This window comes from Dermatophagoides pteronyssinus, unplaced genomic scaffold (genome assembly GCF_027571235.1).
Source record: "Dermatophagoides pteronyssinus isolate colony J.1.1.1.1 unplaced genomic scaffold, Derpt_VIB-CSIC_2022.12 sq0001, whole genome shotgun sequence".
Lineage (NCBI taxonomy): Eukaryota > Metazoa > Arthropoda > Arachnida > Sarcoptiformes > Pyroglyphidae > Dermatophagoides > Dermatophagoides pteronyssinus.
Window position 1 is genome coordinate 3,642,207 of NW_027461525.1, and position 19,511 is coordinate 3,661,717.

General features: G+C 26.7%; 1 protein-coding gene across 1 annotated transcript in view; it reads left to right on the forward strand.

Moving 5' to 3' along the window:
• LOC113793564 (uncharacterized) overlaps positions 1 to 19,511 on the forward strand; it is a 38,876-nt gene that overhangs the window by 3,038 nt on the left and 16,327 nt on the right. The window contains exon 2 of the mRNA XM_075822381.1: positions 2,705 to 3,575. Within this exon, the coding sequence (XP_075678496.1) occupies positions 3,155 to 3,575 (421 nt within the window). The 5' untranslated portion in view covers positions 2,705 to 3,154. The remainder of the gene's footprint in view (positions 1 to 2,704; positions 3,576 to 19,511) is intronic.

Sequence of the window (19,511 nt, forward strand, 5' to 3'; positions counted from 1 at the left end):
TGGAGCATTCACCCAGAAAAATATGGAGAAAGAAAGTGAAAAAATACTTTGGTATAATTTTTTGAACCGGTAGAAATATTTTTCATATTGGACATATATTTTATTATTATTTCTATTTCAAAAAAAATTCCATTTTTTTCACCTGTGTATTTAAATTTCTTTATAAATATCCTGATTTTTTTTTGCTTCCTTTGCTATAATGGCATAAATCGATCATTCTCATTCTTCAATTCGATATGTGTATGATGTTAATGTTTTCGTTGAAAAGTTTTTTTTTCATTTGTTGCTAAAAAAAATTGTAAAATCATTTAGCCATATGTAACATATATCGTTTCGCGGAACATTAATTTTTTTTTCTCACCATATTTTTTCCGTGATTTGAGAAACATGAATTTCATTTTTTTTCTAGCTGCTGGCAATTTTTTCTATTTTAGTGTAATGGTTTTAAAGGGGTTTAAATGATGATGATGTTGATGATGAAAGAGGAAATTTTCTCCCCATTTCTCAGGACCTTCTTTATGAAATTGGAACGTAAAATGATGACCGTAGAGAATTTTTGTTCATTTATTCATTGAATTCATTCTACCCTTATAGAAAATAATGACCAGTTATTATCACTAAAGATTATGATTGTCATCTATTGTCATGATTTATTCATAACATTATCATCATCCGTAGGATACATGTTTAGCCTATATTTGTGTGAATATTCATCTGGAAAAATTTGTAAATTTTTTACAGAATTCACTATCAAGTCTGTGTCTATGTTTACAACTAACATACTACTGACTATTACGTTCATTGTTCATAGAAAACCTCAAACAGTTGTGCCAAACGATCCATAAATACAATTTATTCATTCATCCATTCCAAAAAAAAATTTAGGAATCTTAACATTCAACCATAGCTTGTTAAATGTGGAATGAGCCTAGCCAGCATGACTTTGATGATGATGATGATGATAATAATGTTGATGTTTGTCATGTTTGTCGTTCTGTTTGTTAACGTCATTTATCTGTCGACATTCATTCAAATTCATATCACATCATCTTGAAAAAAAATAAACAAAATCTCTTACATTTTCTATTCTTAATCTAAACTTTATCTACAATTTTTGATTTTCAATGCATATCTTAAACTGTTGCTAAAGTTTTTTTTCCGTTGTTGTCTCTAGTTGACAGAATTTTTCTATTCAACAAAAAAAAGTGAACAAAGAAATTCTTTTGTGAATAGATATAATAACATTAAGTTAACTCATTTATTACCGACTTGAAATTTCAAAATGTAAATTCACATTTTCACATTGTGAACAAAAACTTATTATATCATTATTCAATCGGTAGTTAAAGTGTATGTTAATACGATATATTCGGATAAAAATAATGATAATGATTATTATATGTTATAGTTAGATGATACCTAAAAAAAACTTATATGATAATTTTATACGTTATTGATTGATAATTATTCGCTATTAAAAAAAAATAATATAATCAAGTTCATTTCACTTTAAAAGTTCACAAGTAGAAAGAGAAGATATGAAATGTATGAGAATTTCCAAAAAAAAACAAAGTAAAAACAAAACTGATTCTTTTAAAAGATGAATGATTCCCCTTTATTGTCGTGTTGAAGAGAAAAAACATTCCACTTGAGATTCTATCAAACATGATTATCGAATAAAAAAATCATTCATGTTTGATGTTGTTGTTGTTGTTGTCTATATTTATGTAATTCGAGATTCTTCAAAGTTTTTTTCTCCTGTTCAAAGCTTATTTTCTGTCTGTGTGATGGAAGCAGAAACTAAAACCAGAACCAAACAAAAAAAAATGATCAGTTATCTCATGATCATTATTATCGTGAATATAATTGACATCATATACTTGTGAAGATTAAAAAACAAAAACAAAACGAGAGAATTCTATAATCAAAGTCGTTTCATCATCATCATCATCATCATCATCAACTAAAATGAAGGAAAATATAACTAAGATCATATTATCCTTATTAAGAGCGACCAATATTTTTTTTCTTCTTTTTCCCTTCAACCCCCATCAAAATCGTGATGAATTCAAGCTTGTTAACCGTCTTTACATTATTATTATTAGATAATTCATGTTATCATTTTTGTTTCGGTAAGATTTTTATTTCTATTTTATTATTATTATTGTAACATTTATTGTCTGGCCAAGATTCTTTTATTTTTTGTTATTGTTTTCTTTGATGGTTAGGTAACACACTTAATGGCCACTTATATAGTTGGTTGTTAGGTTGTCCGGTCGATCGTGTTCAGCCAATAATGATGTCCTAACAAACGAAGAAAATGTGTTTATTGTTACCAATAAAAAGAAAAGAAAAGAAAATATTTTAAATGTGTCGACCATTATAATCATCAAATGGCCATAAATAAAATGAATGAATATTCCATTTGATTTGCCTTTAATTTTAGATTCCATTTTACTGATTTTGTCCATTTTTTTCAGCATCAACCATTTAAAAACTTTCCATTTCATTTGAATTGTTTTTTTTTTTTTGTAAACTTTATTATTATTATTATTATTACTATTATTTATATTTACTTTTGTTTTTGTTTGTCATTTGATACTTTTTTCCCAATAAATTGATAAAACTTGTGATTGAAATCGTTTTATTTTTTTTCTACTTTATTCTTTACTTTTTCCTTTACAATTATCTCCCATTTATATAGTGAACTTTAATATCCATCCAGTTGAACAATTCCAGCTTTGGTCATCATCATCATCATCATTATCAACATCATAATCATGATGATCATGTGACCGATTCTTGATATCCGTATTTTCTTTTCGTTTTTTTTCTCATTTGATGTTGTTATATTGATTTTCTACACATTCTTCATTGATCATTATTGCCATCATTAACAATCATCCTTTATTGTTTGCCGTGCATGTGTGTGTGTGTGTGTGGTTTCATGGTTTTCTTCATCCATCCTCAATGGATTCAGTTCTATTCAGTTAGCTACGAACCAACAATAACAAAAACAACAACAACAACAAAAAGTTTGGCGGAAAATGTACGAAATGAATACGAATTGAATAGAATAAAGTTTTTTTTTCTTGTTTTCGTCATCGTTTTTCTTTTTGAGTGTTATTAATATCAAATAATAATAATAATAATAATGATAATGATTATGATGATGAAAATGAAAATGACAAGTATTATTAATAATAATGATATTACTATTACGAAGACTCTTATGATGATCATTATGAATAATAATGCTAAAATACAGAATAATAAGATGGTAAACTTTACTGAAAATGATTCATCATCCAAATCATCATCATTATTGTCGATTGATAAAAAATCTTCAGCTATTTTATACGGTGTTGATTATCCGAAAAGAAAATCTCGTAAAAAAATAATACAAGAATCACTTATTATTCAACATTGTTATTGTAGACGACGACGAGATTCATACAATAGTACGCCAATATCATCATCACAATCAACAATGGCAATAAAAGCATTAATTCTGGCATTGATATTAGTGATATTTATCAATATGGTCAATACCATTTCAGCCTTAATCTATGATGGTAAGTGTATATCATTCTTTTTTTTATATTAATAATATTCAATCGAATTCAATCAATTGATTTTTTTTTCTGTATCATGACAAGCGATTAACAATAAATAAGAATGTTTGAAACATTAAATATACAAAAGAATAAATTCTTTATACATCCGACATGATGATGATGATGATCATCATAGTTTCTCATCATTGACTTATTATTGCAACAATGAAAAAAAATCCAATGTCTGACCTAGTTTAGGCCCATTTATCGGAATAGACCAAATTTTTGAAATCGTACATAGTTAGAAATGAAATAATAAAAAAGAATGTATGTATGTCTCATATTATTCAATGATATTTAATGAAACTTGTCACAAATGTGATGAAATTGAATGAATGAATTTTTTTTCCTTTTGGTACAACCAATTAAATTCTTCGTTTTTTTCATTCTGAATTAATTCTGGATGAAATGAAAATGAACCTAATGTATTTGAATAAGAATTTTAATTTTCGTTAATAATATCCTCTCTTTTATATGTGGATCATTTTCTCTGTTCTTTTTTTTTGTTCCTTCTCTTTTTTTTCTTTTTCTGATTAACACCAGTAATAAAAAGTTTTCTATAACATTGTCTTGATTATAATTAATCATGTTACCCATGTATTAGTCTTTTTTTTTCTTTACATTAAAATTCTTTATTTCTGAAATATTCCGCCTTTATACATGTTTTTTTTTGTTCGCCCAACTTTTTTTTTACTCCTGATATGTTTTAATGCTTAATCGATTCTTATGGATGTTTGATAGAAAAAAGATCAAAAAGATTTTGGTTAGAATCTGTGTCTAAATACTACAGATATTATGAATCCGGTATTTTTTTTTAAATGATCATTAACAGGCAAATGAGTATCAATGTAAAGGCGGTAATTGTTGTTGATGATGATGCTGATCATCATCATCATAGTCCAACCGGAACGAATAATGAACAAATGAGAAAATTAAAAAAAAAATATCGACAGTCAAACCATATGAAAGTCATGAAAAAATAGATAAAATATAAGCGTAAAAAATTGAATTTTTTTTCAATGTTTTCTCTATTACCATCCAAGTATCCCTAGATTGTTTCTTCAAATTATTATCGTTTTTCCTGTGACATAAATAACATTTTTCCCATTATTCTACGAAAAAAAAATAATAAAAAACAAGTTTTTTTTCTCACAAAACAACAACTATGATTATGATTGTGTAATAAATATTTTTTTCAACAAAAAGGGTACATTATTCACGCCGTTTCATTCAATAAAATGTGTTTCTTTTATATACTCAATTCATTATCCAATGTAGATATGAGATATATGTATGTGTGAATCGGATATTTGTATCCGTTTTTTTTTCATCACAGAAAAATTCATTGCTGATTTTTTTTATTATTTGAAAATAATTTGTACATTTCTGTATTAAAACTTTAACAATATTGTCATTGATGATTATTATGATTATGATGATGACAATGGGCTGAATCAAAAATAAACTATATGATTGTGATTGTGGTTGTCATTTTGTTTTGTTTTCTTTTTTTACTTGTGCTGTTTGTTTCATCATTCATTTCCGGTTTCAATCTGCTGACTTTTCCCAATCGGTTTCTTGATTTTTTTTGGGGATTTATTTTCAATGAATAAAGTAATTTTGTTCTTTTTGGTTATTGTTGTTCGATTTATTTCCTGCCATTGAAGCGAAATATGTGAACCAAAAGAAAAAAAAACAAAAAAGATTCGTATCGATTTTTGTTCGAGTCGAATCGAAAAAAAAGAATGTTTGAATGGATTCTATTATTTTTTTTAGCTTTTGTTTATGGAGAAAAAAAACCAAAATGAATCATATTAATGTATGATTCAAATTGAAAATTATGATTATATCTCTATCATCATATATGCTGATTCATATGTTGTAATGTTGATTAATTGTATAATCGTAATGGAAAATGCGGTGAAAACACACACACAGACACACAGAATCTATAAGCAAATTTTGTTTTGGCGTTTTTTTTTGTTTTGTTTTGGTAATCTTCACAATTCTATCGTTGAATATCCGACCAGAATAAAATAAAATAAATGTATGCAGGGAGAATCAGAAAATAAAATTGAAACAAGAAAATTCATCTCAATTATAACAAATGTTGTCAGTTATTCTACAATTCATTCATTCATTCATTCATTCCCACCCTTCACCATTTGTTATGTGACACTGACACTATGTGTCATATGTCATTTAAATTTGAAATATTGAAGAGATATTTGTCATTTTTTATATAATTCAAAAAAAAACAAAACAAAACAAAAAATCCCTAGAATGAAATGGATGATATACAATACGAATGAAAATTGGGAGGCTGTTGCTTATGTTATTGCTACTGCTTTCGTAATACCAAAAAACAAAACATTCAACGATAGTAAGCTTTTGTTTTGTTTTGTTTTGCTTTGCTTTTAGATATATTGCAAAAAAAAACAGCCTAACAGTAGCAATTCTGTTCCATTCATTTTGATTCAATGATAAAACCAAACTATTCATTGATTACAATTGTCACATTGTTCTTGGTATATTGTTTGTTATTTGGTTTCGAGTATCGTGGTATTTGATGATGATGATGATGATGTTGAAATAATATGAAAGAGCTTTTTGTCCCTATCTCCCTCTCCATCCTAATAATAGTTAGATGGAAGTATTAGTAAGATTATAATAGTAGCTTAGCGATGGACCTTTTTGCTTGTGTATCTAATAATCTCATCATTAATCACTTGTAATCATTTTTTTTATGGGGAGGGAAAAAGGCGGGAAATGTTTTTTTTTTTTATGATTCTAGGAACAAACAGAAAAAAACATGTGAAAAAAAAATTCAGTTCAGGCGAGAAATTGGAAATTTAAAAACAGTTTTCCTTTCCCATATCTCTAGTTTAGTTGTTGACCGTATTAGTTTCAATATGGTAGAATCAATTTTTTTGTTTTTTTGTTTTTTTGGTATCCAATCAACCTTTGTTCAACCAAGTCAAAGACATTGAACGAATCATTAATTAACATCGACTATACTATCATCATCATCGATGACTAAGAACAAAAAAAAATGATATAGAAAACAACGAATAGAATCTTTCAATAATAGTATCCCATATATAAATTGGCTAGGACATTTTTTTCATTATTGTTATTCAACTATAATAATAATAATGATAAACTATTACAATGATAATGGAACAAAATACTATCATCATCATCATCAATATTTCAGATCGAATATATTGTCTATATATTCATTTTATTCTTCAACTTAGATGATAATAATAATAATAATATTGTCTCATTTTTCTTTTCAATATATGGCCATCATTTAATTTACACTTTATGAAAATTAATATTAATAATAATATCAGGACAGAAGGGATTGAATATTGGGTTTCTCGGACAATCGTATGTTTGATCTACTATTTAATCAATGAAATGATGTGTGCGTGTGGGTTGGCAAAGGCAGTTTGCCAATGAAAAACCACTGTCCAAAACTTATTGGTTCTTTAATCATCATCATTGATATTAACAACAATCTTTCATACAAAACTTGATTTCAATGGGGGTTAAAAATCTGACCTAGATTTTTATTAGCTGATTATTTTGATATAATATTTATCAAAAGTGTGCCAAGTTTTTAAATTAAAAATTTATGCTTTTAGAAAAGGAAATCAACTAATTTTAGAGCAAATATTCTTTTAATATATATTGAATAAACTAAACAGATATGTTTGACAAAATATCCATTTGATTAATCGAAAAAATTACTGGCTACTTTTATTTTTCCATTCTGAAAGGCTGAAATGATAGTTTCAGATGGAGAAAATTTCATGTTATTCACAAAGCGTTAAGCAAGCTATTATAGTTTTGAATGAATTGTTGCATCCTAATCATTTATATCATATTTGTTTTCAAGTACTGAAATGTCAAGAAAATCTTTCATCACGATTAAAAATCATTAATGTGATTGGATAAAAATGAATAGGATGTAGTAATTTAGTAGTAATTTTTTTAAGGCTTGCTGTGAATGAAATTAAAATATTGGTTTTCATCATCAAGTCATAAACAACATTACATAATATTGACTACACAAAACCAATCGCCCACAAATACACATGTCTTGGTGAATTGAATTTTTGCTTGAATGGATGGTTGAATGAATGAAGCAAACCGAAATTGGTAAAAGTGTGGGGCAAAAAAAATGATGTTGATGTATAATTAATTAATGATTATTATAATATGATGATGATACCAGAAAAAAAAGCCAGAACAAACCAACCGAGAATAAATCGAACAACCAATCTTAATATAACCAGGAGAGAAAAAAACGAATGAACGAACACAAATAATATGAATGAAATTTGCTAGAATTCATATTGGTGGAATAGATCTTTAGTATAATATATATCCACCACCAATAATATCCACACAACAAAAAAAAAAAAAATAATAATAATAAAATAACAAAAGAGCTGACATGAGCCTTAACTCGGCCTATCGACCGTTGATCGTCCAAGAATGGACACATGGAACATAATGGCTTGCTTTATTCAATATTTTTTTTCTGCCTATTCAGTTGTTATTTTTTTCATTTTTTTTCATTCGTTATTATTATTGTTAGATATTTTTCTTTCCTGTTTTCATTTTCGGGATATTATTTTCGGTCGGATTGGATAGTTCATTGATCATTATGACCAACAAAATGATGGACCAAACCCGATGAAACCGGGTTGAAAAAATAGAATGATTTTTTTTTGTTGGCAGCCATTGTACTTGTTTGTTTGTTTGTTATGTATGGCATGCCATTCCGTAAGACATTGACGGGCGGATACACATATATGAACTGTAAAAATTGGCTTTCCATTCATTCATTCATTCATTCATTCATGAAAGTAAAAATATTGATGATGATAATGAAGACGAACTATGTAGGAAAAACAAACAAACAAATAACTTGATCTTTATTATCAAACTTAGTTTTTCATAGATGAAATTGGTTACAGTAGAAAATTTCTATCCATCTACAGCAAACCATTTCAAATTTGATGAAAATCAAAACGAATTTCGATTCTTTATCTTATGGTATCCGTTTTTGTCGTTATTTTTTTTTCTCTGCCGTTTTTTATACAGTACACGTCATGTATGTTGAACAAAATAATAATGAATCATTCGAATCTGATTTGATCGTTGCATTTATTTTCTTTAGTAGTCATAAACACGACATTATTTAATAGATAGACTTTAACAAAATAAGAAGAAAAAAAATGATTCCTGTTTTTAACATTCACCAGGATTCTTGTGCTTTACTTTTATACTATCTGAAAAATTGTTGTTGTTTTTTTTTGGTTTGTTACACTTGAAGATTGAAGATTTGGTTGCCGTGTTTCAAGTATATTTCGATTGTTTTACACGCAAACGGATAGCTCATCATCATCATCATCCATAAGTAACAATAATAACATATTCTATTATCTATTCCATTTGGTCACTTTAATTGGCCTCCATAGATTTTTCATTCCTTCCGTTCGTTCCTGTCATCTGTTCCGTTAGGTTAGATTTTTTTTTCGTTTTGTTTTCCTATGCAAACGGTCCAACTATAGTAGGATTGTTGTTGTTAGTTTCATATCTTTCATCGGTCCATCCGTTCCAGTAACTTTGCAATTTAATTAGTTTATTTTCAATCGCTGTATTTGTATATAAAAGTTGATTTCTTTTTCTGTTTTATTCTGCTGTATGCATTATCATCATCATCATCATCAACCGATAACAATGACAATAACAACCAACAATGTAAATAATTTCAATTAGTTCGTCGTTCAATTCATTCGTATTGTTCTTTTATTTTATTTTTCATTCATTTGAAATATAGTTAGCATCTAACTTGATTGTAATTTCAACCGTGTTCATGGCTTATAAATGTGTTGTGTGTATTTGTTCATTGTTTAATATGGAAAATGTACTTGACAAAATTGTTACAATGTACATGGAATATTATTTTATTATATGAAAGATCTATATATAAAATCGACCAAAAAAAAATTGTTTTGTTGTTTTCAATTGTTCTATTGAACAATACAGGCATAAAATTAATATGAAAAAACTAGAATAATTTTGATGATGAAAGAATGGGGAGGAGAAAATGGGAATATTCCTGAAAAAAAATACATTAAAGTAGTGTAAATGGTGATGCAGGATGATTATGATCATCATCATCATCATCATCATTTGTCGCTGAACAAACCAAGCATTTAATCATAGGCAACCAACTTTTGACTTTGTCCATTCGACCGACCAACCGACCAAACCAACCGATGATGATGATGATTACAAATTATTCCATTGTACTAAACATTATTCTATTCATTGTCATCTTTGTAGTTTTGAGTCTAAATCATTCATACACACAAACACAAGCCATGACCATCATCATATATTGTTACTATTACGCTTCGATTGTTATCCGATTGTAAACGTTTCAAAAAAAAACAACATTCTTATATTTGTTAGCGAGGGGGAAGCTAAAAGCTTAAGTCTCATCATTTTTTTTTCTTTATTTGTCGTATTGTTTTGTTTCTTTATTTTCTTGTTTTCACATTTTTCTTTTAGATCACAATGTTGTTGATCAAGTGTCAAACAATCTGGAATGTAGCATTATACAATAATCATTGTCATTATCATGTTTTTGTTGTTGTATATAATAATGCTGGTAGAAAAAAATTCAAATTCGCTAGTTTTTTTTTGGATATTTATCTACATGTTTGGATTGTTTTTGTATATATCTGATTGTTTGATTTTGATTTGTATAATTCTTTTGTTTTTGATATTTGCTGACGAGAAGCGAGCTAGAAAAAGAAAAAGTGATAATGACTTATACTAATCGTAAATAGTATAATTCTTTTTTTTCTTGTTTTCATCATCATTTACTTTGAATATACTTTTTTTTATAACTTTTTTTTGTCCCCTCAATAATATCCATATTATTGAATTGATTGTTCGAATCACTAACAAAATCTAATAAAAATAGAAAAAAATATTCTTCATCTTTTATGTATTTTTACTTATGCTACACAATGTGATAATAGTTTATGAACTGGCACATTAATATTTCGACGAAACAACAATTCACAAAAATCACCCAATCCTTTAATTAATTTCAATAGAAATGGATATTTTCTAAAACACTTGATGATTACTTTAATTCATTTGTTCATCGTTGATTGCATAATATTATTTTTTTTCTTGATAATAATCAAGTAAAGTGGAATAAGAGCAACAACAAAAACAACAAAATTCCTATACATCATTTCGATTAATTATAATGATGATGATGATTGCCAATCATTTATGATCATTCCAACAACAAAAACAATCGGTTTTTTCGAGGTCTTGAACTCGTGAAAGAATCTATTTTCTTATGGATTATAATTTTAGCAGCAGCAAAAAAAAACAACAAAATATTGAAAAAAGAATAAAAAAAAATTCAAACAACAATAGCAAGTCACGCAATATAATTGTGTGTATTTCTTCCAATATTTTCTTTGTCTATAATAATAATGGCATTAATAAAGGAAAAAACAACTTGGAACAAATACCATTCATTCATTTACAATATGGAACAATATTATATAATACGACAATCTTGTTTTGTTTTTTTTTCTATATGTTAGGCCATAACCATCATCATCATCATTTGATGTTATGGCCAATTTTTTTGTTGTTGTTGTTCTGTAGAACTCATCTAAAAATATAATGCGATTCATTTTGCTGTTGCTTATTATTGCAATTGTTGCAATATTTCATTTTTTTTGTTTTTGTTTTGTTTCCAGCTTCTTGTTGTTGTCGTCATTGTTTTATTATTATTATTGTTTATAATAATAATTTTTCTTTTCCTTTTTCTCTTTGTTCGAGTCCATTTTCAATGATGACAGAACAATTTGCTTTTATCGAATTAATGGATTTAATGAATTAATGTTTTTAGGTGTTTTGTTTTATATTTTTATACTGAAGTGAAAAAATAAGTAAAGAAAAAAGAGTGAGATTTATTCCAAATGATGAACTAAAAAATGATGATCATCATCATCATTGTCATTGATTTTCATTGATAACATTAATTTAAAATGTTATGTTGTTTGCTACTATTTGAACATAATTCAAACATACTACAAACAAATGGAATTTGTTCAAAATGAAAATGAAAATTTTTCATATTATTTTAGTTTGTACAATAATTGAAAACCACAAAAAAAAAGATTCTGACAATATCATTTTCTTTTTTCTTTTTTTTTGAAATTCTAACATCGTTTCCAAAGAAAAAAAGGGATAAATATTTGTCATTATATTCAATATGGATTGTTATTTCATTTTTTTTCATATCTTTTGAAATTCAAATATCTGTTTGATTTTGATACATTCTTTCTTGTTTCAATTCTACATTGTTGGTTTTTATTTGAATTTATTCAAGAGAACGGAAAAATTTTGCCTGACTTTACAACACTGATATTGTTATTATTATTGAATCTTTATTATTCATTCATTCATTTTTTTAATATTATATTATTTCATTGAATCTATTGTCTTACTGAATATATTCAATTCACGTGATATATGTGTGTGACTTGTTCAACAATGGATAGACCATGATGAAAAATGAATTATTTTTGATCATTCAAACATAACACAACAATGAGGTTTCTGAGATGATTAATTTAATTAGTCAAAATAACTTATCGTTATGCAATTCTTTTTTGGTGCAAATCAAAACAAAAACAAAAAATTCCAAAAAATCGATTCTTTCTGTCTCATCATCATCCTGGAAATATTGATTCTATTAATGATGAACATTATCACCAATATTATTATCGTTTTTATTTTTGTAAGGGAAAAAATTCTTTAGAATTCATTCGTTTGCTTTTCATTCAAAAAATACTTCATTCTATTTATTTTCGGTTTATGTGCTAATATTTTTTTTTTTTTTTTGCTGAACAAAAGAAGAAGAAAAAAATGTCAAATCTTTTGGATTTTTTTTTTTTGGTTATAGCAATGATAATTTTTATTTTTTCCATTTTTTCGGTTTTCAAGCATTTGAGAAATTTCCAATATTATATATTTTGGCTTCACATTTATTTGACGAAATATTTATTTTAGTTTCATTCGATTTTTCGGGATTTTTTTTCTTTCTGTCCATTCGGTCGTCATCACTTTTTTTTGTCCGTTGCTATTTTTTCTTTTTGGGTAAGAAGTTTTTTTTTACTTTTTATTTCACAAACTTGTTTGATAGGATACACACACACGTTCCGATAATTGTTGTTGTTGTTGTCAAGAAATAGACGAAGCGAAAAAACAGTAAACAACAACAACAACAAGAATAAAATGAAAAAAATAAAGTCCAAGAAAACAAAAACTACAGCCAGCAACGAACGAAAAAAAAAATAAATTCTGACACATGAACAATTTTTGGGGTTTGGTATGCTGCAATTACACACACACACATATGCGTGTATTATCCATTGTGTATTATCTTTAGTAATTCTTGAATCAGTGATGATGATGATGATCCAGATGAATCTAGAACTGTTTTTCTCCTTTTTTTTGGTTTTTATACTTTCTTTACTGTTGTTGTTATTTTTTCTGCGAACGAATCATCCTCAGTGAGAAAAAAAAATACGAAGAGATAAAGATTCACTTTTTGAGCTGGAGAAATATGTTTGCCTAAAAATAAAAACAATAAACAGCCAAAAAAGAAAAGAAAGTTATACTGAGATTTTGCAAGTCTGCAGAATTTTTTTTTATTTTTGTTTGGCATCAAATTTATTTTTTGTTCTCACCAATTGTTTCAGCATTGTGAAATGAATATCGTTGAGCTTTTAAAAAGAAGAAAAAAGGATTATATTCTTTCTGCACTATAATCATCTATTTTTTTCATTTTTTTATTTGCATATAATCATCAGAAAAAAATAAGATAAACCTAATATCAATGAATTTCATAAAAAAATAAACATTCCATATACATTTTATGATAAGAATAATTACATTTAGTTGCATTTGTTGTTCATGTGGCCAGAATAAAAAATGATTTTTTTGTTGTTGTTGTTATCGTTGTTTTATATTTGGGTGGTAAATCTTAATTTTGGATGCCTTTGTTGCGTAAACAACTTTTCTCGTATTTATAAACGAATAATGCAGAATTTTTTTTGAATATTATTTTTTCTCATATACATTTCGAGTATAGAATGTTCTTAGATTGAATAAATATCGATTTTTATTTTCTTATTATCACATTATTTCATTCATAATTAGCTTAATTACCTTTTAGTCTTATTATTTAATAATCGAACAATATGAGTGGTACATAGTTGTTACAATTTTTAATGAGATGAATTAATCATTGGAATTTTGTTGTTGTTGTTATTGTTGCATTCAATACTATATCCCTTACATTTTCGGAATCTCGGTCTTTTTTATTCATTCATTTATTTTGAATGTCAATGTAAATTGTCATATATTTGCATAAATGTATACATGTGCTTCATTGTTTTGATATTGTTATGATTACATAATTCGAAATGGTTGAAACATTTTTTTTTGTCTTCCTGTTTTTATCTATTCTTTGTTTGCTTTGCATACAACCGGTATTCAATCCATTTAATCAAGCTAATTGGTAGGTTTGTTGGTTAGGGTATAATTTATAATTGACTGTAGTCATAAAATATACACATTTTGGATATAAATATCACAAAATATTCGGTTCAAAATAGTCATTTCATACCTTGTATTATAATTTGTTCAAAAGAAAGTTGACAAGTTTTTTTTACTTTTAACTTTTCAGTAGTTATCTTGATAAATTAATTAGACCCCCTCCATTGTTTGTGTATTAAATGGAATTAATTTTGAACTTAGGAATTTTGTTGTTGCTGTTGTTGTTGTCTTTACAAGTTTGACAACAAAAAAATTAATACCAATTCCGGATAAAATCCGCTTATGTCATTTCATTGGAAGAACAAAAACATTTTAGAGATCATTTTTATATTTCCATTTCCTGATCTCTGGTTTTGTGTGATCTGGAATGATAATTTTAACAGGTTCGCTACCAGCGACGCATATGTGCGTCGTTTTAGTTCTTATTTTGAACCCGACGACGCAAATATGCGTCGTTTTGTATTACATTTAAGCAAATATGCTTGGTTTTAGTATTAACATTTGATCGAATTTGCGTCGTTTTTGTTTTTACATTAGATCGAATATGCTTGGTTTTAGTATTCACATTTGATCAAATTTGCGTCGTTTTGTTTTTACATTAGATCGAATATGCTTGGTTTTAGTATTCACATTTGATCGAATTTGCGTCGTTTTGTTTTTACATTAGATCGAATATGCTTGGTTTTTGTATTCACATTTGATCAAATTTGCGTCGTTTTTGTTTTTACATTTGATCGAATATGCTTGGTTTTTGTATTCACATTTGATCAAATTTGCGTCGTTTTTGTTTTTACATTTGATCGAATATGCTTGGTTTTTGTATTCACATTTGATCAAATTTGCGTCGTTTTTGTTTTTACATAAATGCAAATACTCGTCGTTTAAGATTTTACATTTATTTATCAATTAGATTTTTCAAATTTCTTATATAATTACTTTTACAAATATGCGTTGGTTTTAAAATCATTGCCATTCAAAGTTCTATTATAAAAAATTCCATGGGCTGTGGTTAAAGATTTGTTTCTCAAGCGCTGGTAGCGAACGAGTTAACTAATAAATAAAAAACGGACGACGAAATATACAGCAAATTGCTTGTATACACGCAGAAAAAAAACTGAAGTGAACTTTTTTTTTGTTTAATCAAATTTTTTTTGTTTTATCGTCGACAACAACCATTCGGTTATTGTCCTTTTCATTTTCCGAGGGTATGTCTGTCATTATGAATGAAAAAATGAAGCTAATAGTAGTAAATTTTGCACAATAACAAAAAAAAGAAAATGATTCTCAAAACATTTATAACTTTTGAATGTAGAAAGTTAGTAATTCACAGCTACAAAAAGATTCATGGCTGTGAATTACCAATGGATGGGAAAAAATAGAAATAAAAACCGTGTCATCTCTCATCATCATCGTTATCGTTGAAGGCAATGTTTTAACTCATCATCAACGTAAAATTCCATATTCTTTTTGCATTCAATGTTGATTATGATGATGATATAGTAGGAATTATTTGTATGACTATGGATTTTGCTTTTAGCTATCTTTCAGCATTTCTGCCTTCAAATCCATACTTGTCATATTCATTCAATTTATAGATATAAATAGACTAATTTGAAACATTGAAATTGAATGAAATGTTGGAAAATCATTTTATTCCCAAATTTTTTTTTCTCACTCACTCCATATATAAATCGATGTTAATTTAATGCAATGATATGAAATGGCTAGAGAGAAAAAAAATTATCATTATTCATCCTGTTTTTTCAAATTTTTTTTACTCTGATATTTTTTCCACTATTCACATTCAAATTGATAAAACAAATTCATTGACAAATAGAACATTTCTTTATTCATCGGCAAAGTATCTTTTTATTCATCATTGCATTAATTCAATCATTAGTCTCATACAGATATATATTATATTTTCAATGAATCGTAATATAATAAAATAGTATAGTTTGGTTAGTATAATAGTTTGTATTTTCTTCGATTATATTCTTGTGAGAATCCTTGTGAGAAAAAAAACCGTCATGAATGAATGTGATGTAACTATGTGTGTTGGGAATTCATTGAATTAGACTCGTCGTTTTTTTTCTAAGGTTTTTCTTCAAAAGCCGAGAAAATGATTTCGACTTTTTTTCTGATTCTTCAACGAACGAGAAAACTTTTCTGCTTGTCGGTAAAGTTTGATTTTTTTTTCATTTGTTTGATTTTTTCTCTATCTTTGAGCATTGATAAAATGTGTGTGTAATTCAGTAGATTTTGGTTTCATTTTCATATTATAATCTTAGAAAAACATTGTGAATAAATGAAAAAAACTATTGTTGATTTGAATATACATACGAAGAATAGAAAAACTCAAACAAAACAAAACAAAAATGAATACCACATTTTTCTGGCAATTCACCGTTTCATTTTTTTTTGTTTTGTTTGTTCTTGATTTTAATTCATGAATTTTTCTCCTATAAATTTCTTATTTTTTTACTTGATCACATTTGAAATTGTATGATGAAATCATTGAAAAAAAACTCAAATTCATAGATTTATAATTGAGAAAAAAACTGTAACAAAAAAAAACTGTTTAATTTTAATTTTATTTTTGCAAAAAATTCATTTTCTCCAGTGAATTTTCCGTGAATTCTCCTGTGATTTAGTACTGTGTAGTATTTATTTTCAGATATATGATCCAGTGTTTAACAGGAAAAATTGTTTCAATGATAACAAAACTTCATTATTATTGTCATTTTGACTTGGATTTTTTTTAATTGTCCTTCAATCTATTCGAGGAGAAAAAATGATCTAGCCTGATTACAAATGTTGAATCATTTATTGAAACTTTTCTCTTTCTCTCTCCTAGTGATATTTTTTTTCTATAGTCATTTAGTATTTTTTTCTAATCAATGAAACAAAAACTGATATTAATGATATTTTGGCGAACAATAAAAAAAACAATAAAAATTATAATGATAAATTTTTCATTTCGATTCAAATTTCTATTTATCAAATAACACATCCAATATTTATGATTTATGACAGTGAAGCTTACATTACAGGAACGTTAATGATTACAATCGTTTGTGTAAGCCAGTGTATGGCAGTAAAGCCATCATCATGATAATAACAATCATTTGCAATAGTCGAACACATATACCTGTTTCCATTTTTTTTTCTTCCACTAATATATTTTGCAGAATTATTAAATTCTAATAATTGATATTGTTTCTTGTGAATCGTGAAAAAAAGATGATGACACATTCCAGGACCAATGACGATTGGAAAAAAATTGAATGTGTCACCATTTTTATTTTTTATTTTTTATTTTTTTGTTTTTTTATGCCTTTTTTTTGTAAAAACATACACATGACATTCTAGCCTATGTATTCTGTGTGTGTCAGACAAATATGTTTAAGTGAATAGAATAGTATGGTAAAACTAAACTCAAGCGGTTTCCCTTCGAAGAAAAAAAAACAAGCAATACTTTCCAGAATGAATATATTTTCACTTGTAATTTGTTTGAATTGAGTACATAGTAAAATTATTTGATTTTGTCATCATATTTAGCATCTTTTGTTGTTGTTGTTGTTGTTTTTGGATTGTATGAATAGATTTTCTGTTTCCTTCAACCAATACAAAATGTACATTTTATTTATTCGATCTATCTTTTGATGTGTGTGTGTGTGCTTTTCTTTTGACGACTACAAATTGTAAGATTTTCTTCTTATTATAATATTTTTCTTCCATCTTACTTAACGAAAGTTGCTTGTCAAATTGTGTTTGTATTGGATATATCATGTTACATTTTTCTAATAAATTGTATAAAGTATTTTTCCCACTATATTTAATGTTGTTGTTGTTGTTGTCGTTGTTGTAAAAGCAAAGACATTGTTATCTTTATGTTGATGTGTGTCACAATCCAAAGTGATCGAAAAATTTATGGAGTCATTCAGACAGTTTATTGAATGAAAATCTCTTTTCGTTCTGTTTTGTTTAATGCCATTCAATGTTTGTTATTATCCAATATCCAACTCGATGTTCATCATAAATTGATTTGGATAGAATTGTTAAATATTGATTTGAATTGATGATGACGATCTTTGTCGTTTTCATTATTTTTATTTTCATCATAATCATCATAAGTTTTATTTATATGTTCACACTTTTGTCGATTGTCTTCAATTGTCTTCAAATTGAGATACTTTTTATGCAGAGAAAACTAGATTTGATCTTTCTTTCTTTTTTTATTTTATTTTATATCTTTTACTTTTATACATTAATAATAACATATAAATTCATATTGCTAACAATTTCAATAATAAAGATTCTATATTACTAATGGAATTGAAAAAAAAAATTGAATTGATTTCAATATTTTCATTTTTTTTCGAACATTTCGAATGACAATCCGGAATTTCCTTCTTTTTTCAACTTATTTTACTCTTGTTCTTAAAACTTACTTATTTTGATTGATCGTTTGGTTGATTGATTGAATGATTTATTAGTTGTTTAACACTGTGCAAGAGTGAAACAAAAAAAAGAACTTAAAAAGTTATGTTAATAATTATTCTTCATTTCAATGATCATCGATATCTATTGATAATCAAGATCTATATTTCAATTCATTATTGATAAATATTTCTATTTGTATATAGAGAGTTGATTTAATTTTATTATTAGATTAAAATTTATCATCATCATCATGAGAATGGTGATCATTTTTATACCATGTTTATATGAGTGTGAATGCTTATATTGTATGGTTCATTGGTCAATTTTTATTTGGTTCCATTACCAGTTGGATTCTTGTTTTTGAACATTTGTTTTTCATCAACATGTTCATTGATGATGATGATGATGATGATGACCAATTTTTGATGCTCAATGAATGTTGATTATAAATTTAATGAACACACACACACACACACGAACTCAATATATGATAGTGAGACACGCTCGTATGTCCGTTCCGTTCTCCATCACTTAGTCATACTATTTCAAAGTTGATTGAAAGGAATTTTTTTTTCATTTGCTATTTTTACTATGTGTTTTTTTCAGAAATCTATAATCTAAATGCGTGTCTATTCTATATTTCTATATGTTACATGTTCAATGTTCATCTTCTTTGGATTGAGACTTTAATTTACTGTTCATGATCAGCCTTCTTAACAAACATTAGGGACCGGGTGCGATTCAAGTCAGTTTTTTTCCAAT